The following is a 25,991-nucleotide window of genomic DNA, read 5'->3' on the forward strand; positions in this document are numbered from 1 at the left end:
AGACTGAGAACCAGTCAGCCCCTGCCTGCTAAGAACCTACCAAGCAAGTGCTAGGATAGTACAGTACCACTTTAGGGGTCGCCGCTCAGAAGAGATTGCATTGGATGTTGATGTCCCCCACCCGAAAGGATTCTCATAATGTTCAACCGTTAGTGCGGAAATTTGGGAGGGAAGCCGGAATCAGTCAATCAATTATGGAGATTTCATATCGCCAAAAAATATATCACCTCGACCTGGATCGCCTCGCTTGCGGCACGGTTCGTTGAACCCTGCAGACTATGTATTTCGACTGTTGCGCTCCGCTCTGCTCTGCTCTGCTCCGCTCTGCCTACGGCAATGGCCCGAGCAACAAGGCCTGCACAGACTCGAACTCTGATTTTAAAGTTCGTTCCATTCACGGCAGCTTTTCCCTGCAAAGAAAGACACTCTCAGACCTGTTGGTTGGCATGCACGCTCCGTGTGTGTGTGTCCGATGTATTATCAACGTGCATGCTGACACATGGTTGATCTCTGTTTGAACAACTCCAACGCTAAGCCGAGGTAGTGCTCCTTAACCTGCATGGAATAAGACAGAACAACGTCGCTTGACAAGGGCTTGCAACCTTGTCAGCTTCATCTCGAGACTCGACCGTTGATTGCTTACACAAGCAAAACTCTTTACCTCCTGCACAGAACTCAATAGGGGAACTCATTGAGTGTCAGTAGCAGTGATGTTGTTGGGCTGTGCCCTCGACGCATTCCTACCATCCATGCTTAGACCTTTTTATGCGTGCTAAAAAACGACGACCCTTGTTGTAAAAGATCTTGGCATATATTCTTTGCAGTTTCTTTACATTACTAGTCTGTCTTGCATCTGTGGGCAACCATAGGACGTAGTAGACCAGAAGGGAAGAGAATCTGTTTCTCAGCAAGTGGGTGTGTAGCCAGATGCTGGGATGACCGGCCCGCCTCTGCATGGCATCTCGACAGCGTGAAACTCTTACAACGGTCTTTCCGAAATATGAAATAATGACTCAACATCAGCGAGTCAATTTGTCAATCTCAAGTGAAAGCATGGGGGGCCTCGGAGCATGTTGTAAGAGGCCCGTTCAAGCACAACCATCCAATGTCATGCGCTTCCATACCGTCCTGATAGCTCTGCCTAAAAGATGACATTGCCGGCCGGGCGATTCCCATCGTTATTGCCAATTGCAGAGGCTCACTCCGTTTGGTGTAGCGGAGATACTACGTTTATCGGTCAATAACAACACTTGGTGCAGTGCGGGCCAAGACTTATGAAGTCATCCCGAGTACTGAATCTCACGGCAACTAGCCCACGAGGGAGTATCACTGGAAATCAGAAACACAAAACGGGCAGTCGATAGACTGGCGTTCGTGGAATGGGCGACATGCAGCTTGATGCCGACTTATATCAGGCCGTGTTAAGCCCATCATATTATGCGCAGTACCCCAAGAAGCGGCCCATAACAGTGCATTGAAAATGTGGCAACTGGAATAAGCTTAAGGAGACATACCAAAAATGGAGAGCTGCGACCTCCTGTCAAGAACAGCCTCGATACTGAGATGTGACAATGGATGCATGGACACAGAGAATGGAAATTGGAGATTGTAAATATTTTTTCAATGTCGTGGTGGGGCTCTAAGAAAATCTACAGAACACCAAAAAGGAAAAACTGAAATCCAACTTTTGTCTCCTAATTCGCAGTATGTACTGAAACGATAATGGCGATAACAAATAACAAATAACAGAGGATATAGTAAATTAAAAAAAAAAAAAATGACTTAAGCGGCAAGACTGCTCTTTTCAGTCCAGTCACCTATTTTCGCTGCCCTTGCAAACCCATTACAAACGTAGGTATCCGTTCATTCGTGCTGTCATAAACATTTATTGCTTGAAAATAGATTCAACAATCTCGCCTGAACGAGTGCCCAGGACGGACAGGAGGGTGTCGCTCAGCTAGAGACGAAGTTAGTGTCTGTCGAACATGATCAATTCACAGTGGATCACTTACCCCGTGAGTACCCTCGCAGCAGCCCTGCAGCCAGACGCCAGAGTCGTCGGCAACAGTGCCAGGGGAGAACTTGACTCTGTAATCCCTTCCAACAGCCAGCTTGCGCTCGCCATCTTGTGTCTCGACGTTCCAGCCATTGACACCCTTGGGGGACTCGTTGCGTCCCGACACGGTCTTGGGGAGCATTGTCCATGCGTCCTTGAGCATGTCGACGTGAGCGCTTCGCTTGTAACCGGTGGCAGCAACGATGAGATCAACTTCAAAAGTCTCCTGGTCGACAAAGCCATCGAGAGGGCCATCGTTCACGCGTTGGACCTTGATCTCGAGAGCGTCACCCTTGGTGTCGACGCTGGCAATCTCACGGCCAGCAAGAATTCTGTGAGGCCACTGTGTCTCATCGTCACTGATCTCACGCTTCTGGTCATACATCTTCTCGAAGAGGTGCTCAATGAGCTCCAGGCGAACAACACCGTAGTTGGTAGCGCGAGCCTCAGTCAAAAGAGTCTCACGGGCCTTGACAGATCGAGGCCACAGGTTGTCAATGTACTCGGGGTTGAAGATGGAGTTGACGCTGTCCGTCATCGTCAGCAGAGGTTCCGGGGGTTCCTATGATGGGCAACTGTGCACAACTTACAATGGAGAGTCATCACTGGGGCGAAGGAACTCCTGGCGCATAATGAGGTATGTTTTGGAGTTCGGGTACAGGTTCTGGACGTTGTTGAAGATCTCGGCGGCACTCTGGCCGGCACCGATAACAGCAACACGGTAAGGAGCGTTCTGCTTAGCTAGGATCTGAGGGGCGTAGTTGGCGAATTGAGAAGAGTGCAGGACACGAGGGTGCTTAGCAGGGAGGCTCTTGGGGAGCGAAGGCTGGCCGCCAGCAGCAACAAGAACGTGACGGCTGCGGAAAGATTGGACCTGGCCAGTCTTGCCATTGCGAGCCTGGACGGTAAAAATCTTGACAGGATCGGCCTCCTTGCTCTCGGGGGAGATAGAGAGAACCTCGTTGTTGTAGCTCACAACGTGGTCAAACCAAGAAGAGCACCAGCGAAGGTAGTCCTCGTATTCAGTACGGGCAGGGAGGAAAGTGCTCAAGTTGGTGAAATCAACGAGACGACCCTGACGGTGGAGGTAGTTAAGGAAAGTAAACTCAGATCGGGGGTTGCGAAGAGTGGCCAGATCCTTGATGAAGGAGATTTGCATCTTGGCTCCAGGGAGCAGCATACCGGCGTGCCAAGCGAACTTGGTCTGCTTCTCCAGGAAAAGAACCTTGGGAGCTGCGCCATCAGAGCGAAGCTTCTTGCCCTCGGCGATGGCATCGTGAATAGCGACGGCTACAGCCAAAGATGCGGGGCCGAAGCCAGCACAGATGAGATCAAACTCAGAATCCGCGGGAGCGGACTCGAGATAAGGAGATCTCTCCTTGTGGACTCGGGGTCCATGGCGAGCAGCAGGGGCAGCTCCGTTTCCGTTGCTGTTTCCGTTGGCATGACCGTTGTGGCCGTTAGTAGTACCGTTGGTGCCATTTGTGCCGTTGTGACCGTTGGTGGTACCGTTGGAGACTGGGGTCTCGGAGCCGTTGAATGAAACCTCGCTGTGGGGTGACATGATGACTGATTGCTGTTGAAGAGGGGTATAGGTCTAAACTTTTAATAGAGTCTTTAAATGCAGGCCAAGTTTTATAGCACAAACTTTGTGTCTATGAGATTTGGCGTATTCAAAGTCGTGACGTGTGAGAAACCGGGAAGAGGTCCACCAAGTCAATGGGAGATTGTGAGGAATAGATCCGGTTCGCAGAAGCTCTTATTCCTTCTCGAGAATGAGGTATTGCCCAATCTGGTCAATATGGTGCACAGATTGGAGAAATGATGCAGATGAGCTTCATATAATGGATAAAAGGTTGAATGAAGCTTCCAATGTCCGGATTGTCGTAGAGGCCAAAGTGGCAATATCAGGGTCTAACTCTGAAGAGATATGTTGAAGAGCTTTAGGTAATACCACCGAGGCTTGGGAGAAGCTTCGTCAATGAAGATAGAAAGAACAGAAGAACGGAGTAGTTCCGAAAGACGGGGGAGATATGGCATTTTGTAGTTCGGACGGAGATGGGATCTACAAGCTATTTCCTCGGTCCCATATTGCGTGCCATATTCTTATTCGGAGTCAAACTAAGCTACAGACCCTCAAAAGAAGCAAGCAAGCAAGAAAGTACAGTAGAGTAGAGTACATACAAGCTCACGGCGAAGCTGCAGTCGAGCGAGGTACACTCCATTACATGACGAGACGCCTGCTGGCGCCGGACACGCCTCATTAGGTACATGGAGGAGGCGGATACGAGTACAAGGAGGTTCTCCATGGCTAATACAACCTCGTCAAGCTCGTACGTACATACTTGGGGAGGTACATTTGCGATGGAGCCATGATACATAAAAACCATCCATGATGGAGACACTACTATACTGAGCCGGGAAGAGCACAGCTAGCTAGCCCACTGGAGACTGGGCTTTTGCTCCCAGTGCCGGTCATCCTGGGCTGGGCTGGGCTGGGCTGGGCCGAGCACGGCGGCCAAGCCAAGACGTGGAGCCGCGGTTACCAAGCAAGCAAAAAGCATAGCGAGCGGCAGAATGGAAGCCGGGTCAGGCCAGAAATTCAACAGAACGTGAATGAGAATGGTGACGGAATCCATTGCTGTTAACGTCAGTCAACGTGACTCTGGTTAGTAGGTAGTGAATGAGACCAGGACTAAGCCCAAGCCTAGGCCCTGTAGAGGGTGGGATCGGGAAATGGTGGGGGGTGGGCTAAATGCCCTGCTGTCGAGAAAGCACCAACCTTTTCGAGCTTTAGCTCGGAGGGGTCCTGTAAGCCATTTTGGGCTTCTATTTTTTTATTTTTTTTTTATTTTTTCTTTATTTTCGTGAGTGTTTCAGTTTCTCTGTTGAAGCTTTGCCTCTGTTGGACTTCGTGAATTGGGAGAGCGAGCATAGCACTCATATACCAAACCTGCGATATTCTCATCGTAACTCTCAGGACTCATGTTGACCTCGATCAGCTGAAGCAGCGATCACCATGAGAGCGTTCCAAAGACATAGGCACAGCATGGTTACAGGATTGCCTCATGCAGACCCCGTCTGGGTTGGGTTCTAATGGTTGTGTCAAAACTTCAAAGGCTCTGTCAGCCGCTGCAGGATGGACGACACGATGTAATAGGACGACAGGCTAGGCCAGTCATCGGACTGCAAGGGATGGAAAATGGATGGAAAATGTCGCGCAGTCAATGGCTTTGCGGCCGAATCCTCCACGTCCATGGCCGTGGCGTGCCTCGTGGACCCTCCTCGTGGGACTTCATCAACGCCGTGAAGTTCCGTAGCGCATGAGTGAGCTTCGAGGCGCCGCTGCCCACTCATCATCTCCGAGCAGTATCACATTGGCTTGCGGGTCTAAAGAGAACTCCCCAACTAGCCAACCCGTCGCAAGCCCCCAGCGTGGAGGGACCCTCCAGGGATGCGTGGCGGCGTGGGTTGAGTCCGGCACTCGAGGTTGAATGAGGAAACGATGAGCATCAAATGGGCAGAGGAAAAGGCCATGAGCAAGGGTCGAAGCATGTTAACCGGATACCCATACTCGTGGGTGAAGCTCAAGCAAAGTTTGTTTTTAGTTTATTGACGAGCGATGATGATCAGTCTTGGAACCTTCCTATATGGACGAATGCTGTAAAAGCTTAGGCCTTTCGCGAATGGCGATCGATGTATGTTGACATCTTTAAATCGAGTCTGTGATATGTATGCCAAATTCCTCGGCTTGAGAGGTCCCCTAGTTGGACCTTATCCAGAGTCTGCGGACTCGAACTACTCTTTGACCCATGTTCTCCTCCAAACCTCCGACTTCTACAGTCTTCTACCCGGTGTTTTTCTTCAGCTTCATCTGTACAGGCGGGGTGTTTATGGCCACTTGCGTCTCAAGGCGGTGGCAGGAGGAAGTGGAGGTTCCTGAATTACGAGCAAACTAACCAAGGATCCCCAGTAAAGAAGCGTAAGTATGGACGAATATGATGCGACGTCGGCGATGATCTTTGGTAAAAGATCAGATAAGATAGACATGGCAAAACAGCGACCAAGCTTGGCGAACTCTGCAAAGGTTGACGCCGCTGAGCAAGGATCAGACGGCCTTACTACTGGAAATATGCTTGCCATCCCAGCTGGCGTCACAAAAGGTTGAAGCAGCCGCAGTTCAAAGTCCAGTCCGTTGCTTGCTAACTGGGCCGATGCAGACCCTTGAAGACGCTACGCATTTTTGTTCCGTGGGATCGAGGCATGGGTTCGAAACGTCCAGTCTCGCCTGGGCCGATGACGGCTTTCTGCAGCCCCCATCGCCCAAGCTCTTTCACACCGTTCAGACACGACGTTAATCCCATGGGTTGGGGCAGAGAAAAACTTGACCAGCACAGGCACAGGAACGCACAGAGTGCGGCGAAGAACGGCTTTGGTTTGACGGCGTCCACGCCAGAAGAGCCGATCACTCGAGCCTCGCAATGTCGTTCGACGACAGGGAGGGGCAGTCCCGCAGAGAAGGTGGAAGGTGGATGGCAAAACGCTGATGATTGGAGTGTTGATGGGCGGCGAATACCTTGGGCTCCATTGTGGAGATGAGGGAATTATCTGATGATCTGATAAACCGGATCTGATAAGATCTAATTAGCCAGCTTACAGTAGCGTCGCGCACCAAGCTCGAGTTGACTGGTTACCGACCTCTGAGCGGCCCAGGGGTCTTTTAGCACCAGATGGCCCCTGGTGCTTGTGCTCGCAACCTAACCCCTGTAACAATTATGCTGTGTTTTTCTTCTTGGGGACAGGTACCGACCGAATGAGCACCAGCAAGCGGAGAGCAATTGTGAATGGGAGAAAAATTTTCTTCTCTGGTGAACAGAAGCTTATCCCTGTTGGATCAAGGCACAAGCTTCTTGACCTATAAGCGCAAGCACTTGGCGTTGAACCTCCATCCATTGATGAGCTGTCTAGAGCTGCATTTGCCTAACAGGGTCTACGCTTTTGGGGGATAATCGGGCTAGCGGGTAATAATTTTGCAGAGGTCCATCGATTGACTGATTGATTAGATGCAAATGCGCCGGAGAAGGCTTCTCAGACCGATAACGGTGCTTTCCGATATAGTCCATACAGCTGGGATACGCCGGCATCGATGTTGCAATGACAGAAATCATGGAGAGCAGATATGCAGCCATGGGACGACACGACTCTGGGAATACCCGTAGTATGGCTCGATATGATCGGCAAAACCGTAAGATGATGCCAACTGCGGGTGACGATGTTGCTTTTTCTTCGACCTCTTGGACCCTTGTTTTCGTGATACGTTTCCGTGCTGTGATCTAGAACACCAAGCCAACGCTCCGGCAGTACCTAGTCTGACGGTTGGTTCGCACATCAAAGGATCTCGTACCCGTTTGCGATCCCGTGTCCGAGGGTCCAAGTAGTACCTACAGTAGCCTCCCTCATGTCGTCAAATTATCCCAGCAATCGTCAGTAGAAACCCATGCCATAACCAGACACCTTAAGCGCCTCTGTCACCATGCACGTGGGAGGCAAAGCTTCTTCATGAGAAAAAGCAGAAATTTTCGGGCAAAAGCACTATTCAGCACAGTAAGAGAAGCCGCTTTGCCTTGCCGAGATCAGACTATAGCGATACTATGACAATGCATACTCTAGCTGGAATTTGAACATGGGAATGAATGCACATGAAGCATACGAGGTTCGGTCAAATTCGAATGTTGACTTTGCACAATGAGCGTGTTGAGTTTGCAGGTTTGGTTGACACCATACCTCGTCTTAGCCACCCCTGGACTTGGTCAGGAGCATTACACCTACGTCACAGCTGTTCGAAAAGTTTTTGCCGGCTACCAATGTTTATTAAGGGGGGCTTTTCAACTTCCAGGTCGTGGTCAGGTAGTTTAAAAGATCTTCCAGTTGACGAAATATATTAATAGGACGTTCTTGACTTCCTGGATTACAATCTAAAAACACATATCAATTGGGCGGGCAGGAGTACTGTTTTCTTGCAAGGTATCCGTGAATCCTGGAATAGACCGGAAGTTTTCGAAGCGAGCGACGTTGACCATGTAAGATTACTAGGTACATGGGAGGCCAGGGAAGAGTACATCATTTTCATTTACGTGTACATTAGATTATCTGATTAGATCCGGGATCAAAAGATCGGCGAGCTTTCAGCACTTAATACTTCGTAAACGAAAGCAAGCTGTAGGTGTCGAGGCACTTGGAATTTCTCGATATGCAGTCACATAACAGAGAAAACAGCAACTACATCGTCTCACTCAGAATAAGAATATTTGAACACCAGAGCAGAATTGACGTTGAGATCTGATCTTTGAGAATCTTCATTCAGGGTAGTAAGCTCTGGCCTCCACTTGGATGAATGATGAATGCATTGTCCAATTCGGACGAGCAGTAGTGGTTGGTCATAGCCCACACCCTCCCTTCCATTTCTCCACCTGCACCTTGCATCATCAAACGCCAGGGTCAGAAAATCCACCATCATCACCGCCGTCCGCTTCATCGGGCATCGCATCATCACCCTCAACATTGCCCATTTGCTTCATTAAAGCCGCAACGGGATCAATCACTCCGCCCGTGGCGATTCTGACTCGGCAGCAAGCCTGTCGTTCGTGCTGTGCTCTCGGAGGTAGCCGTCAACCTGCCTGTCACAATCACAGGCAACAATCTGGAAGGTGATATTAACCTGACGGGCCTGGCATTTCTCCATAATCTCGGCTCGGTGTCCGCACTGCTCCTTTCCGCTTTATTCGTTTCAGCGTTGCTCTTCTCCCAGCCCAGTATCCCTTCGGGAATCCGAGCCTGCGCCGACCGAATATGCGTTTTCCCTCCAGTCGGTTTGGGGTTTGCCCTCATGGAGTGCCTCTTTTCCTGCTTCCTATTCCAACTTCGCTCACCTCTGCTTCGTCTGAGCCAGAGGCACAGCTGTTTCCACCTAGTTGTCCCGATCTTTAACCCGTCGCTTCCTCTTACCAGTTGTCACAGCATTTCTCTCATCCAATGCCCTGCGTGGCACATTCACGCTGTGTTGATGGTGTTATCATCTTCACCAACCCAGCATCCATCTCGTAGACAAGGTAAATGACATACATCGTTCTCTTAATCCCGATCAATGCACATGCCATGCCCCTCAAAACCCCTCTCGCTTGCTCTACTCCTCCTCCCACACCGGGAAACATCACTATCTCTGGAAACCTCCCGCGTTGACTAATATCGTTTCACCATCATGGTGTTTTGATCAATGTCATCCCACGTGTTTAACCCTCTCCCGCCATTACCCTTGGGTATTGGAAATGCCCTCCACTTACTTGCTTCGATCCTGCCTGATCTCATCACCCTGTGACTCAACCTGCATGAGTCTACTTCGTCACCATGGGGTTTACAAGATTCGTTGTGGGCGATAGCTTACCGGAAGACGGATACCTGAACTAGCAAGCGTTCAAGCTCCCATGCCATTTATCCAGACGAGTCTATTCTATGACTTAGACAACGCGTCTAGACACTGGTTAGTAGGGTCGAAAGTCACTTATCAAGTTGTGGCTCCCCTTTTATCGCGGGTCGACCCGTCGAGGATCCCTTGTCTGCATAACCAAAAGCAACTCCGATATCGACCCTCAACCCTCAACCCGCATGCCGTCTTTCGGGTTGCTCTTGTCAGCCACAACCTCTACGTTATGCCTAGCTTCGAGAATTCCTCTAGTGCAGTGTCTCACATGCAGCAATTTGTTTTACCTTATAACCGCCATAAGCCTTCACGTAATCATTTGCTAGGCACCCTGGGACCGTTGAACCTTACATCGAGCCTCCTCAGGTGCCAAGAGAAATTAGCCTTTCCTTTTGGGGGCTGGCTTGCCGATCTGATTCGCAGTTATGATCAATCGAGTTACCCAATATGGATCAATGGATTTTGTAATCCATAATGCCCATGAGAATTGTCCCTTGGCAGAAGATTCATCGTCGCTTGAAGTTACATACAAGACTGTGCTCTTGTTGAACCAAGAGCTTAAGCAGGTCTATTGTTGGTGTTCAAGTGAACTTTGTCGTCACGATAACAATACCAAGTTCACATAAACCGAGTCGTGACGCAATCTATTCTGAGCGGCTGCTCGCTCCACTGCTCATTTGACGCCGAAACTCGGGCATCCTGTGAGACATCACGCCGTTTGAATAAAAGCACCACTATCCCACGCACATGCGCCATATCCTGGTGCGGGTTTGGCATAAGACCAACGAGGTTGTCTTGCTCCCCACGCCAGCCACGGCCAGAGGTCCACCATAGATGTGCCCAAAACGGCAATCCAGGTATCTCGGCTCACACCATTGCACTTCAACCCTGACTGCAACACATCATTCATCATGGGTCGCGGTTTTAATCTGCCTGGGGGCATGTCTTGCCAGCCCACCCTTTCAAATAATAGCTGTCTACTACCCACCCACCGACAGCACTCACAGCCGGATCTTACTTGTCCCTGTCATCTTCATGAGCCGCTGAGTAATTACTCGACGCTGACAGGCTGGAATACAACTGCTTCCACACGCCCCCCTTGAACCAGGTGAACCACTTTGTACGACCGTCCACGCCTTGAGCTTGCCTTTGACGAATCATTGCGCCGCCGATTCTAAGACGGCATGCGTCCGTTTGCTTTGCCGTCGTTCCAATTCGCAGCTCCCGTGTTTTGGACCCCGGCTGGCGTGTACATCCTCCGAGACTTGGTTCCGCATGGTCGTGAAGCGATCAAAGCAGCCTGATGTTAGTCCACACAGTTTTAGCTAATAGCATGTTGGCCTGTAATTAATGCCCCAGGGTGAGGCTTTTGGCTGACCAGTGCGTTCCCTAAAAGGGCCATATCTTCTACTCCGAGTGCACACCTTCAACGTCACCGGTATTGTCGTCGGCTCTGATTGTTACCGGCGCCGTTTGCCCATCGAGACTACCCTCCTCATTATCACTATCTATTACCCTGATTGCTCGGCATCGCCGTTGTTCTGACTAACACACTCTCAGACCACCAAACCACCAGAGGTGTAACTGGAGCACTATGGACTTGACAGGACTGTCTATCCTTAATGCTCGGCCATCCAGGCTGCCTGGACCAAACCTCCTACACCATCTGGTGAAGGGGCCGGGCCAACACGTAGCCCTGGATTATATGAGCAACGGTCGGCAATCTACATTGACCTACAACGAGCTTCATGAAGCCGCAGCGTCCATTGCGACTCGCATAACAACAGCATCAGGCAACGTCACTGGACAGTTTGTTGTTCCTGTGCTCATCCACCAATCCTCTCTTCTATACATTTCACTCTTGGCCATCTTAAAGTCCGGAGGGGCTTTCTGTCCTCTCAATATTGATGCGCCGCCTGAACGCGTAAAATTCATTCTTGACGATGTCGCAGCAACAGTGGTTTTGACCACGAAAGAACTGGCATCTGAAATACCCTACGATACCAGTGCAACTATAATCATCGTTGATGAGAATGAAGAATCTCAAAGCCCTTCTCGATCTCCAAGAGTCGAGTTCAAACATAGAGTCCCCCAGCCAGATGATCTAGCCTATGTCATGTATACATCAGGATCAACAGGAACTCCCAAAGGCGTGGGAATTTCGCACGATGCTGCAACGCAAGCTCTTATTGCCCACGATAGACATATTCCACCATTCTCCCGCTTTCTGCAGTTTGCAGCGCCGACATTTGATGTCTCGGTCTTTGAAATATTCTTCCCATTCTTTCGAGGTGCTACTCTAGTGAGTATTCGGCGGGCTGAGATGTTAGACGACCTTCCTGGCATGCTACGCGCTATGAGAGTGGATGCCTGTGAACTCACACCAACAGTTGCTGGAAGCCTGTTGCGCCGAAGAGAAAATGCGCCAGACCTTAAGTTGCTTTTGACAATTGGAGAAATGCTCAACGCCCCAGTAGTTGAGGAATTTGGAGGGGACAATGAAAGGCCGAGCATGCTCTGGGCAATGTATGGTCCAACTGAAGCCACAATCCACTGGTAAGATTCCTGACTACTTCTTAGTAAACATCTAACTCTAACAAAATGTTAGTACTCTTCAAACTGCATTCTCGTCTGATTCCTCCACGGGCAATATTGGCGTACCCCTTGATACAGTATCGTGCTTCATTATCGAGATTCCAGAGTCAGATAGCCACGAGTTTGAAGTTAAAATTCTTCCCCAAGGAGAGGTTGGAGAGTTGGCTGTGGGTGGCTACCAGTTAGCCGCTGGCTACATCAATAGACGGGAGCAAACAAATTCAGTCTTCCTTGATTCACCGTTTGGGCGCATTTATCGTACGGGGGACAAAGCGCGTTTACTTCCAAATGGAAAACTTGAATGCTTCGGTCGATTATCAGATGGTCAAGTGAAGCTCAGGGGACAACGTTTGGAGTTGGGGGAAGTAGAGCAGGCCGTCCTTCGAACCTCAGGATGTCACAGCACCGTGGCAGCGATAGTACAATCTATCCTGATAGTGTTCTGTGCCGTCGACGAAGGAGTGACAGAATTTGCTATTTTGAAGCATTGCAAAGACTGGCTACCGCAGTACATGGTTCCTGGAGAAGTTGTCTTGATGACAGAATTTCCAAGATTACCCAGTGGCAAGGTTGATCGGAAGAGGCTTAAAGCAGAGTACGAACAACGCAAAGCTGACATGTCAGAGAGCATCTTGGACTCCGCGCCGGTCGACACAATGGAATCAGAGCTTCTGGCAGTTGTGTCTCAGAGTTTGAATTTCAAAGTCGATAAGTCGACGTCTCTCGCCTTGGTTGGAATGGATTCCCTCAAAGCAATCAAGTTAGCCTCTGCTCTTCGGGCTTCTGGGTTTGGGATAGACTCAACTGCTCTTATCACAATGAAAACCACGTCTGAAATTATTTCTGCTATCCGAAGGCAGTCGCAACGCGATATAGACAATCCCCAACAACCGTCAACAGATCTTTCATTGGACTTTGAGGATATTGTACGACAAGACGCCAACTTGGCTCAAATTCGTGGCTCAGTCGAGGGCGTCATACCATGCACGCCTCTTCAAGCAGCTATGCTGGCCGAGACTGCACGGAACCCAACAACTTATTGCAACGAGCTTGAGCTTAGTATTCCACTAGGTCATGGCATCGATCGTATATCGGAGACCTTCAGAGAACTTTCACAGCAGAATGCAATTCTGCGTGCGGGGTTTGCAGCTGCAAAGGGCAACTTCGTTATGATTTTCCAGCGGGAACTCCGACCCGAACAGATCTGCGTTGTCGACCAGCTTCAGAAACAACTGTGCCTCTCCTCAACACAAGACTTTATATCTCCCTTGATACTCCAGATCCAGCGAAGTCCAGTAGAGGATAGGGTCCATGTTCTCTTGCAACTGCATCATTCTCTATATGATGGATGGTCCATGGATATTCTTCTTTCTGATTGGTCCAAACTACTCCTGCGACAACAAGTATCTCAGCATCCTTCATTCAAGGAAGTTGTCAGAATTTATCATGACATGCAAACAGGCGATGCCACCCGAGTATTCTGGACGGAACATCTCGCAGGATGGAAACGATCGCCATTGCCCAAGCTACACAGTAAGGTGATGTGCTCAAACCGAAGCCTATCAATCAGGAGGCGATTATCCCTGTCTCGAAGTAGGGTTGATACAGAAATGCAGAGGCTTGGCTGCAGCCCCCAAGTGATATTCCAGGCCTCACTAGCTCTGCTGTGGTCAGGGATCACAGGAATACGTGATATCACGATTGGCTCGGTAACTTCTGGGAGGACGATTCCTTTAGCAGGCATTGAGCAAGTGATTGGGCCATGCATTGCCTCCCTCCCTGTTCGAGTCGATCTAGACAACGTATCAGTATGTCTCGACCTGCTCAATAGCATCCACTCAAGTAACAGAGGAATTATGCAACATTGTACACTTTCATTGTCAGAGCTCAAAAAGCTGGTCGCGTTACAGCCCGGCGAAACCCTCTACGATGTGCTTTTCGTATACCAGCAATCTCTCGCCAGCTCGGAGCGGACGCAGAACGTTGTGAGAGAGACGAGTCATCTGGACCGACTAGAGACACCGATTGTGTTTGAAGTTGAGCCAAGAGAAGATGGATTTGAGCTCCAAGTTACATATCAAGAGGACTTCGTGCCACCAGAGACGGTAGAACATATGGTGAATCAGCTTGAGTTGCTGAGTATCTCCATGCTGGAGAATCCTACCACCAAGGTCAAAACGACACTGAAGGAGGTCAGCTGTAGCCCGTCCATTCACAACATCCGGCCTGCCATGCCGCAGAAAACCCCCGACTTAGCGCGACTTTTTGAAGAAGTTGTGCTTCAAAGTCCGGATTCGGATGCTCTATTCTTTGCTCACTCTTTAGACGGTGGCCGCCAGACGAAATGGACATTCCAAGAGCTCAACGCAGTGGCAAATCGCATCGCGAGACATCTACATCGCAGCGGTGTCAGGGTTGGCGAAGTAGTGGCTATTGTGATGGAAAAGTCACCAACGTTGTACGCATCGATCCTGGGCATCATCAAGTGTGGTTGTGGATATCTCCCAATTCTTCCTTCAACCCCTCGTGCTCGCATTAGTGAGATCCTACAGCAGGCCCATACTGAGCATTGCGTTGTCGATAACATGTCTCGTGACCAATGCCCATCTCTGTCCGAGCTTTCTACGATAACTGTTGATATCAACTCGCTCCATGACATATCCACGGACAATCTGGACGTTGGAGTTGATGGGACTCGACTAGCGTACGTGATTTACACGTCGGGCACGACAGGAGTCCCAAAGGGTGTTGCAATTCAGCAACATAGTATTGCGGCAAACATTGAGCATCTTGAGGCACTGTATCCCAAGTGTCTCAATTCACAGGGTCGTCTTCTGCAAGCATGCTCTCAAGCATTCGACGTGTCAGTATTCGAGATATTCTATACCTGGTGCGCAGGGATGTGTTTATGTTCAGGGACAAATGACACAATCTTGGAAGACGTCGAGCGCTCAATACGCGAACTTGGTATCACCCACCTCAGCATGACACCAACAGTCGCCAACATTATTAACCCTACCAATGTCCCCGGCGTGGAGTTTCTTGTGACTGCTGGAGAACCCATGACACAGTCTGTCCATGAGAGATGGCAACGCCAGTTGTGGCAGGGATACGGACCATCGGAAACCACAAATATCTGCACAGTGAAGAAAATGACAGCAGATGACCATATTGAGCACTTAGGGCACGTGTTTCCTAATACCTCTGTTGTGGTACTATCCCCAGAAAGTTCTGACGTAGTGCCCCTTAATTGGGTCGGCGAGTTCTGTTTTGGAGGTGCCCAGGTCGCTCAGGGTTACCTCAACATGCCAGAGCTCACATCCCAAAAGTTCATTCAACATCGCGAGTACGGAAGACTTTATAGATCTGGAGATATGGGTCGCATGCTTCCTGACGGTTCCCTGCTGATACTTGGTCGCATAGATGATCAGGTAAAACTAAGAGGCCAGCGAATTGAAGTTGGTGAGATCAACAGCACGGTAACCTCGAGCGGTCTGGCATCCTCAGCTGCTACAGTATTGGTGCAGCGCGGAGAGACTTCCCCCCAGCAACTATCTCTCTTCTTCGTTCCAAATCATGACCCTTCTAGCTTTCATGTGTTGGAAATCAACAGCGAAACCCATCAGTCCCTGCTTGCACGCTTGAAATCGAGATTGCCAGGCTACATGGTCCCCACTTACCTCATCCCAATCTCATCAATACCCATGACTTCGAGTGGAAAGATAGATAAGCGCCGACTTCATGACTGCTTTCATAGCTTGGGTATGAACTACCTCGAAGAAGCCTCTAGAATGTCCCTGGACACTCAAGACGAGGGTGATTGGAGCGAGTCAGATTTGAAAATCGCAGATACGCTTGTCGAGTCTGCGAATGTATCCAGGAATGACTTCGGCAGATGGACACCCTTTGCTCTTCTCGGAATAGACTCTATATCTGCCATCGACCTAGCATGCAATCTCAGCTCAAAACTTGGTTCTCGAGTTGCCGTGTCTGAGATTCTTCGCAACCCGACAGTTGCACAGTTGGCGAGATATCTGGATGGAAAGAAATCACATCAAGAGGAAACCACAGTCGATAGTCTTGAAAGCCTTTTCCCCGCCACCTTCGTTGACTCAATGGAAAAAGAGTTTGCCAAAGAGGCAAAGGCTATTAGGGATATCTTGCCATGTACTCCCCTACAGGAGGCGATGCTTTCTCGCGGCCAAAGGGGTTACTATAACAAGGTGCTCCTACGCCTGACAACTAGCTCTGGAGCCATGAGGTCATACTGGAAAACCATGTCGTATAGGCATGATATTCTTCGGACCTGCTTTGCGACGACGACAGATTCCCGACGTGCCATTGCTCAGATAGTACTTGAGAGCTGGGAAATACCGTGGAAGACGTTCGATGTGAGTGAATTGTCCTTCGATGGGGCGATTGAACAACATCTCAAGTCTCTCCCTGATCCAGTCGATTCCAGGACACCACCGATATCTCTAGCACTATTGAGATACCGTGGATCTGAGTTTCTGTCATTTATCTGCCATCACGCACTCTACGACGGTGTGGCGATGGAACGACTTCTCAAGGAGGTAGAAGCATTGGCTGTTGGCGAGGAACTACCGCCGACAGTTCCCTACAGTCAATTTCTGAGACTGTCCACTCGCTTGCCCGATGATACAGAACAATTTTGGCAACGGCACTTTGAGAACTACAAACCATCTGCAATCTTTCCCCAGACAACCACGAGTGAAGTTGACCAAAGCACCTGTACCACATCTATGGATATCCCTCTCAGCGATTTGCAGTTGCGTATTCGAGATCTCGGGTCAACCCTCCTTTCGGTTTGCCAGGCAAGCTGGGCCACTGTCCTTGCAGCCGCCTACAGACGTACAGACGTGTGTTTTGGAAATGTTATAAGCGGCCGTACTCTTGACATCGATGGCCTTGAAAGACTCGTTGCACCCTGTTTCAATACGATCCCTGTGCGTGTTGACTTTCCAGAAGCATCAAGTAATCTTGATCTGGTCAAGCACCTTCAGAAGATGAACACAGAGCTTATTGCGTACCAATTTACTCCCCTGAGGCTTATCCAGCGTAGCATCAATCGTACTGGGAAGCATATATTTGACACGCTTCTACTGCTGCAAAAGCCATTACAGGACATTGACAAGAACGTCTGGACACTCGAAGGAGATTCTGGAGATATGGATATCCCACTGGTGTGCGAAATCGTCCCTTGCCCCGGGCTGAACTCACTAGTTGTCAATCTTCACAGGGACATGAGTATTGTCACTGAGGAAGTTGCCACGGCTATGGCTGATATATTCAAACTTACATTGCGAGCGATTCTGACAGCTCCTCATGCAAGTTTATTGAACAAGGAGGATCTTCCCGATACCCTCAGGACAATAATAGACCAACTCCTACCTCGAACCGAAAAGGACAACACAGCAGTAACACTTTCGAACAAAAAAGAAGAATGGAGCGAGCTTGAGTTACAAGTTAGACATGTCCTGGCCACCCTTTCAGGGGTGAGCCAGCAGCATATACAACGCCGCACAACCATTTTTCAGTTGGGCCTCGACAGCATCAACGCTGTGCAGGTGGCTTCTGTTCTCCGCCAGCGCGGTTTCGTTGTATCAGCCTCTGATGTGATTGAATGCCCAAGTTGCTCTAAGATAGCCGCAAAGCTATTAGAAAATTCCTCGAGAGCAGATGCTGGGTATGCATTGAAGTACGATCTTGACAGATTTTCGCGACAAGTCCTCACGGAAGTTGTTCATCAACTACCCAAATCAGTCAAAGTCGAGACAGTCCTACCATGCACGCCTGTCCAGTCTGCCATGCTAGCATCCTTCATTCAGTCTGGAGGTGACAACTACCTCAACGCAGTGAGGTATGTAGTGACGGAAGATGTCCAAGTAGCGAACCTCGAAAGGGCTTGGCAGCTACTTCAACAACGGCATCCTATGCTGAGAACTGGCTTTGTCCCCGTGCAACATGCAGAATCCTCTTTTGCTATGGTGAGGTATGAAGTAGGATCAACAGAGACGAATATGAACCGCCTGCACTTGGCTGGAGACGAAGAGGCCGACCTCATCCAGTTGAAGGCTGATGCCAGCAAATCGATGCTTTCTTCGCTGCACCACCCCCCTTGGAGTCTAATTCTGGCTCAAACATCGCAAACCAATACAATGAGCCTCATCATTCATCACGCTCTCTACGACGCTCCCGCACTTCACCTGATGCTTGATGAACTTTCACAGCTAGTCAAGGGCAATCAGCTACCCCGTCCTACGACAATCGAGCCTGCAGTATCAGCCATTCTGGGAATGGCACTGAATGAAAAATCTACAGAGAAGGAATTCTGGGAGGCCAAAGCCAGCAAGATTGTTGTTAACAAGTTTCCAATAATGACACCTTTACGGGTTGAAGAACGACAAGTGCTGGTTGACTCGATGGTTGGATCACTGTCATCCACAAAACTCAGGGCAGCGACTCGAGCCTCAAATGTCACAATCCAAGCGGCTATCCAAGCCGCTTGGACACGAGTACTGGCATCTTATTTGGGAGAGGACTCAGTTGTCTTTGGTGTTGCGCTGTCTGGAAGAACCATTGATGAGACCAAGGATGTCGCGTTCCCATGCCTCAACACAGTGCCTGTTGTGGCAAGAAATGTTCCGTCCAATGCTGACCTGGTCAGCTACATGATGAGCTATAATCAGCACCTTCACAAATACCAATTCTCGCCGCTCAGTCAAGTGCAGAAATGGCTAGGTCACCCCACAGGCCCCATATTCGACACTCTCATTGCGTACCAGAAGATGCCAGATCATAGCACTTCGTTTTTACCGTGGAAACTGGTCAATGAAGAAGCCAAAGTCGAGTATCCAGTCTCATTGGAGATTGAACCCACAGACGATGACCAAATTCGCTTAAGAACAACATACTACAGCGACATACTTCCCCGTGAACAAGCACAGCTGTTGATGAAGCAGTTCGACGCTTCACTAACCCATATCGCCTGCAATGCTGCTGGTTTTGAGGACGAAGTGATGAGAAATTCTTTATCCCTGTATTCGATACTTCCTGCATCAGCTCCAGTACTTGACACCCCTGTTCAGCTGTTGCACCAATTTGTCGAGAAGGGAGCAGTTTCTCATCCGGAAAAAATTGCTCTCGAGTTTGTATCTGAGTTCGAGGGAGATGTATGTGTCAAGCAACAGTGGAACTATCGTCAGCTTGATCAGATGGGTGACAAAGTTGCCAAAATGCTCCAAAATACTGTCTCTCCGGGCGGCATTGTTGCTGTACACTTTGACAAATGCCCCGAGGCATATTTCTCAATCCTGGGCATTCTAAAAGCTGGATGCTCCTTTGTCGCACTGGATACGTCTGCACCAAGGGCGAGAAAGGAGTTTATCATCAAAGATTCTAAAGCACCTTGCCTGCTCACAAGGTCCTCGAAGGATCTTGATTTCGAAGCAAAAACCACAGTCATGGAAATAGAGACTCAGGGTTTGAACGACGTGAGCGAAGAGCATGTCGTTTTACACCCCAGTATCTCCCCGTCAGATACCTGTTATTGCCTCTATACATCTGGGACAACAGGAACGCCAAAGGGCTGTGAGATCACTCACGAGAATGCTGTTCAGGCAATGATGGCGTTCCAGCAACTGTTCAAGGGCCACTGGGATGAGGACTCACGTTGGCTTCAGTTCGCTGCTCTCCACTTTGACGTTTCTGTCCTCGAGCAGTATTGGAGCTGGTCTGTGGGAATGGCCGTCGTTGCTGCACCCAAAGACCTCATACTGGATGACTTGACAGCAGCCATCAATAGGCTTGGTATTACACACATTGACCTAACTCCAAGTCTTGCGCGACTCACACATCCTGATGAAGTTCCCAGTCTCTGCCGTGGTGTGTTCATTACAGGCGGCGAACAGCTCAAACAGGAGATTCTTGATGTTTGGGGGCCGCGAGCCGTCATTTACAACGCATACGGCCCTACCGAGGCCACCATCGGTGTCACTATGTTCCAGCGTGTGCCCAAAAATGGCCGCCCTAGCAACATCGGAAAGCAGTTCCCCAATGTCGGTTCATTTGTGTTCAGACAAAACACTAATACGCCAGTCTTCCGCGGTGGCGTCGGAGAGCTTTGCGTGTCAGGGAACTTAGTGGGCAAGGGTTATCTCAACAGACCTGAACTTACAGCAGAGCGGTTCCCAACACTTGAAGAATTCAACGAGAGAGTATACAGGACAGGTGATCTTGTCCGCGTGCTCCATGATGGGTGTTTTGACTTTCTCGGTCGGGCTGACGACCAAGTCAAGCTTCGTGGCCAGCGACTTGAAATTGCCGAGATCAATCATATCATCCGTACTGACGTTATCGACATTCACGACGCCGCAACTATTGTGACTCGCCATGGAAGTAGTGGAAAGGACGTTCTGGTAACATTCATCGTTGACCAGAAGTCTAAAAAAGGCCCCCTTGAGATTCTGATGGATCAGGAGGGCCTGGCTGCGCAAGCAAAAGAGGCCTGCCGTGCCAAACTCCCAGGGTACATGGTACCAACATATATCCTGTCACTTCCATACATCCCCCTTTCATCAAACAACAAGGCAGAAACCAAGGATCTGAAAAGACTTTTCAGCGAACTTGCACCAGAGAAGCTCTTGGAGCTTTCTCATGCCACAACAGCACCTGTTTCACAGGGGGCCCGGAAGATAGCTGTTCAATTACTTGAAAGTATTGCGCAGTTCAGCAACATGGACAAGTATGATCTGTCGTCATCGACAAGCATTTTTGACGTTGGCGTGGACTCAATCACGGCCCTCAGACTTTCCTCCCTCCTCAAATCCCGAGGCCTCAAAGCAGCATCCCCTGCTTTGCTGCTTAAAAACCCCATCATTGGCGATCTTGCCAACTCTTTGGCCAAGAAAACCTCAAATCGACAAGAAAAACTTGTGCAAGAAGTTAAGCAGTCTATCCAGGCATATGGCCATCAGCACCGTGGCATGGTCTGCCGCCTTCTTGATATCGAACCAGCTGAAGTCGAATATGTTGCCCCATGCTCGCCATTACAAGAAGGTATCATATCTCGGTCATTGACCAGCAGCGAGCCCGGCGCTTACTTTAATACTTTTGAGTTGAAGCTCCATGAGTCTACATCCATAAGCAAGTTGAAGAAGGCATGGGACGATTTGGTACTAACAGAGAGCATTCTGAGAACTGTCTTTGTACCCACCCCGAATGGCTTCTTGCAAGCTGCTGTGCGAAACTCTACCTTGGCCTGGGAAGCCTACACTGTACAATCGGGTGATCAGATTCCTGCATATTTTGCAGACCGGAAGAAGTATTGGATCCAGCGGAACGAGTCCTGTATCACACAGCCTTTGCTACTCATCTATGTCGAGACACCGACATCTAGGCTGCTTACGGTTCATATTTTTCATGCACTTTATGATGGTAACAGTTTTGATCTCATGATGAAGCGGGTAGCAGCGAATTATTCAGGTGTTGACGCACCTGATGCTCCTCCATTTCTTGAAACTCTTAGTTATGGTCCTCTGGCAAAATATGATAATTGCAGAGGTTTCTGGGAGAAACAACTAGAAGGCTGGACTCCTGTTTCAATCAAGGCACATGGGAATGGTGAACCGGATGCTGTAGTCGTTGCTGAGCGGGAAATGTCGACTGCAAGTCTTGAGGCGATTCGTTCTTCTCAGAATGTCACGCTCCAGGCTGTTGTGATGGCGTTATGGACCTCTGTTCTGCAAAACTTCACCCAGCAGCAGCCTACCTTTGGTATCGTTGTATCTGGGCGAGCCATCGACCTCCCTGGGATCGAGAACACCATCGGCCCTCTTTTCAACACCGTGCCTTTCTATTGTCGAGCAATCCACCACGAAAACTGGCAGTCCCTTGTCCGGCGCTGCCATGACTTCAATGCATCGGTTCTCGATTTCCAACATGTTCCTTTGAAGGACATCCAGAAGTGGTGCTCGAAGGGCAAGGCCTTATTTGACAGCCTCTTCACCTTCCAGATCGAGGAAGCCACCGTTGCTAACGAGAGCAGCCTCCCCTTTGATGTCGTGGACAGTCCAGCAACGCCTGACTACCCTCTTGCACTTGAAGCCGTCCACGGTCATTCGGGCAATATTCGACTTACTCTTGTCGCACAAGGACACATCGCGTCTTCGCAAGTGCTGAATAGCATACTTGATGACATTGAGGGCTTTGCAAGCCTGGCTGCAAGCTCACCAGACAGCGAGGTGCCCGTCCCGGAAATCGAGCAAAGCTGCAACCCTGACACCAATAATGAACGCATCCCAACCCACGAACCAGGCAAGTTTGAATGGAGTCAAGAAGCTCAAATGGTTCGAAATGAAGTTGCTTTCTTGGCCGATGCTGCCCCATCTGACCTCGATGAAAAAGTGTCGATCTTAGAACTCGGTCTCGACAGCATTGATGTAATCAAGCTTTCTACCACACTTAGGAGGAAGGGAATCCATCTGTCCCCTTCGCATATCATGCGCCACAAGACGATTGCCAATATACTGGCTGAGTCAAGCGATGTTTCTCTCAAATCGCCAACTTCTACAGATGATGCTTCGCTGCTGCAGGTCAAGGCTAGGTTACGCGAATATCTTGAGAATGCCGGTACGGACCTAAGCCGCGTCGAATCTGTTCTTCCACCCACCCATCTTCAAGAGTCAATGGTGGCTGGGATGATCCAATCTGATTTTGAATCCTACTTCAATCATGACATCCTCCAAGTGTCCGATCATGTTGACACTACGAGACTGATCGACGCTTGGAAGGAATTGATTCAGCGTACACCTATCCTGCGGACAGGGTTTGTGCAAGTAGCTCAGCAGAACCTGGATATGACGTATTGCCAGGTCGTTGCAGAATCTTTTGACGCCGACATTGAAGTTACGACAGTTCAGAGTTTGGACGAGCTGCGTCAACTCACCGCAGCAGCAACTGCAAAAGCGAGGGAAGGAGCAGGATTAAGGCATCTGGTTCAGCTGAGACTGGCGAGTATGGGCTCTCATCGATACATGGTCCTTTCCATGGCACACGCTCTTTACGATGGATGGTCCCTGAGTTTGCTCTTCCAGGATCTCCAGGCGCTATTGGAAGGAAGGCTGGTTACCCGTTCTCCAGTAGAGCCATTCCTTATAAAGGTACTGGGGTCCACGAACCAGAAATCAAAGGACTTTTGGACACAGTATCTGGAAGATGCTTCGCCATCGATCATCCCCACGAGTGAAGCGTGGCCCAGCCCAACTGAGAACACCTTGCGGAGGCTGGAGTCCATTTCGAAGATTGGCCTTCCCGAAATCGAAACCGCCTGCAAAAGGCTTTCTGTAAGTTTACAGGCACTCTGCCAAGCTTGTTGGGCCATCACACTAGCACGCCAAACCAAGAAGCTCGATGTCCTCTTTGGCACAGTCTTATCGGGTCGGGATTTTGATGGGGCAGACAATCTCGTGTTCCCAACGATGAACACAATTGCCCTGAGATGTATTTTGCACGGCTCAGTGTTCGAGTTTCTACGGTATCTTGAGGAGAACATGATCGATATCAGAGACTCCCAGCAATATCCACTGCGAAAAGCCCAATCAGCGACAAAGCTCAACGGACAAGATTTGTTCAACACCTTGTTCATCCTTCAAAAGTCTCCGGTAGCTGGATCATCAGATCGTCCCCTGTTAACATCCATTGAAGCGTCTTCGGCCACCGAGTATCCCCTTTGCGTGGAAGCTGAAGCCATGTCTGACACCCTCTCATGGCGACTCGCTCTTCAGCCCCATTATGTCTGGGACGGAGGACCTGAAAGTATTTTGGAGACTTTAGAAACTGTCATGGATTTCCTGATACAGCCAGGCTCCCCAGAGATTCTATCTTTCGAGGAGCATGGCGTGTCCATCTGCGGTATGGCTCCTGTCATACTGGGCGATGGAAGCGGTTCCGTGCCCGTTGATTCTACAGATCCAACGTCAGAAGAGGATCGGGAGTGGTCCCAAAATGAAGCCGAAATCCGAAGCATTCTTCACCAGGTCTCTTGTGTTCCCGTTGCCTCAATCAGGATATCCGACAACCTCTACCACCTTGGCCTCGATTCGATTAGTGCCATCAGAGTGTCGTCCCTCCTGCATAACATTGGAATAAACCTCCGCCCTCAAGATCTTGTTAAATCCTCCAGCATTGCAGAAATGGCTCGACGCGCCACCCAAGCCCAAGCTATGCCATCGGAGACTCTGGAATTGACCGAAGAATGGACCCCACCCGACGACATCAATCTTGAAGTTCTACTACGCGCTCATGGAATAGCAAAAGAAGTTGCTGAAGTACTTCCTGCATTACCAATGCAAGTCTACATGCTCGGTGCCTGGCAAAGGGCAGAGGGCTCTGTATTCTTCCCCGAGTTTCCATGTCAAATTAAGACTTCAGTTGATCTTAACGGCATTCAGGCTGCATGGGATAAACTTGTGTCTGAGGTACCCCTTTTACGCACATGTTTCATTCCAACGCGGTCTCCGACCATCCCGGTTTTGCAGGTTGTGCTCAAATCCCACAAGCTCTCCTTAACTCAGGACCCCCCCAAAGAGCTGTCAATTCAGGCTGCCCAACCACTCGTTAGAGCGCGCGTCACGCTCCAAGAAGACTGCATCTGGTCGTTCAGACTTCAGATCCACCACGCTCTGTACGACGGAGTCAGCCTTCCAGCCCTATTGCGACGATTATCTCAACTACTGCATGGCTCTGTCGCTGTCGAGAACAATGGACTTACTCGGTGGAAGGACTTTGCAGTTCGTCAGGCTAGTGAAGCAGCCCAGAAAGATAGACGAGCTTTCTGGAAAGCCTACTTACACGGCACCTGTTCCAGTTCTATTGCTGCCGAATTGCAAGCAGACGTAAAGAGCCGGATTTCTTATTTAAACGAATCAGCGATACCAGATGTCAGTCAGATACAGGCTCTTTCTACTCATTCTGGAATTTCACTCCAGTCTTGGTTCCTTGCAGCTTATGCCAAAGTTCTCGCCACGCAAAATAACACACCGGACAATGGGTCAGTGGTGTTTGGCATGTATCTTGCCAACCGAGCTGCTGCCAGCGATAGGCTCCCTCAGGTCTACCCGACCTTGAACCTTATTCCTTTGAGGGTTGACTCGCCCATAGAACTTCCTTTGTCATCTCTTGCAAAGAATATTCAGAGAGACCTTCACCAGATTACATCTGATGGACGATCAGACGTCGGTCTCTGGGAGATCGATCAATGGACTGGTGTACAAGTAAAATCATTTGTCAACTTCCTGAGCCTCTCCGACGATACAGGTTCGGTAGAGAACTCGGTCACAGTTTTGTCACAAGAGATGACTGACAACTCGTACCACCATCACGTACCGGCTCAATTTCAGGCTGCTCGTCAGGAAAGCTTTGCGGTGAATGGCATTCCGGTAAGTCACTGGTCTTGAAGCTAAAAATGGCTACTAACCCTATTGTCGCAGCTGGCTGTTGATGTTGAGGCTTCCGTCGATAAAGGACGTCTTGCCATTGGTATTTTCGGCTCACAGCAGCAGATCTCTCGAGAAGCGGCTGTGCTTGTGGCTTCCAGTATCGCAGACACTTTGAGACATGCCACCAAATGATCATGGTAGTTGAAATAAAGGATATCTTTCCTGTTTAGACTGGCGTTTCGGGATCTAGAGCTACACATCATGTTTTGGGGACAAGAGATGTATTTCTTCGTTTATGCAAATAAAGAACAAAAGTTTCTGTCTAGTTTCAATCCTTAGGTAAACGCCTGACTCCTTCATGATGCATCTAACCGATCTCCTGTATACCTTTGGACCACATACCGTT

General features: G+C 49.6%; 4 protein-coding genes across 4 annotated transcripts; 2 read left to right on the forward strand and 2 right to left on the reverse strand.

Annotated features, from left to right (window-relative positions):
- Nucleotides 1-1,885: 1,885 nt before the first annotated feature.
- Nucleotides 1,886-3,620, reverse strand: FPRO_02899 (uncharacterized protein; the record flags this gene model as incomplete). Its single annotated transcript, XM_031226949.1, has 3 exons — nucleotides 1,886-1,957; nucleotides 2,013-2,583; nucleotides 2,647-3,620. The coding sequence occupies 3 exons, from the start codon at nucleotides 3,618-3,620 to the stop codon at nucleotides 1,886-1,888; spliced, it is 1,617 nt and encodes a 538-aa protein (XP_031077434.1).
- Nucleotides 3,621-7,801: 4,181 nt separating this feature from the next.
- Nucleotides 7,802-8,262, forward strand: FPRO_02898 (uncharacterized protein; the record flags this gene model as incomplete). The annotated part of the gene is made up of 3 exons (XM_031226950.1): nucleotides 7,802-7,963; nucleotides 8,005-8,136; nucleotides 8,215-8,262. The coding sequence occupies 3 exons, from the start codon at nucleotides 7,802-7,804 to the stop codon at nucleotides 8,260-8,262; spliced, it is 342 nt and encodes a 113-aa protein (XP_031077435.1).
- A 388-nt stretch (nucleotides 8,263-8,650) lies between these two features.
- Nucleotides 8,651-8,944, reverse strand: FPRO_02897 (uncharacterized protein; the record flags this gene model as incomplete). The annotated part of the gene is made up of 1 exon (XM_031226952.1): nucleotides 8,651-8,944. One exon carries the CDS (start codon nucleotides 8,942-8,944, stop codon nucleotides 8,651-8,653), a length of 294 nt encoding a protein of 97 aa, XP_031077436.1.
- A 2,183-nt stretch (nucleotides 8,945-11,127) lies between these two features.
- On the forward strand, nucleotides 11,128-25,777 carry FPRO_02896 (non-ribosomal peptide synthetase; the record flags this gene model as incomplete). The annotated part of the gene is made up of 3 exons (XM_031226953.1): nucleotides 11,128-12,089; nucleotides 12,142-25,585; nucleotides 25,637-25,777. 3 exons carry the CDS (start codon nucleotides 11,128-11,130, stop codon nucleotides 25,775-25,777), a joined length of 14,547 nt encoding a protein of 4,848 aa, XP_031077437.1.
- Nucleotides 25,778-25,991: the final 214 nt, after the last annotated feature.

Source organism: Fusarium proliferatum (genome assembly GCF_900067095.1).
Source record: "Fusarium proliferatum ET1 genome assembly, contig: FPRO_scaffold002, whole genome shotgun sequence".
Classification (NCBI taxonomy): Eukaryota; Fungi; Ascomycota; class Sordariomycetes; order Hypocreales; family Nectriaceae; genus Fusarium; species Fusarium proliferatum.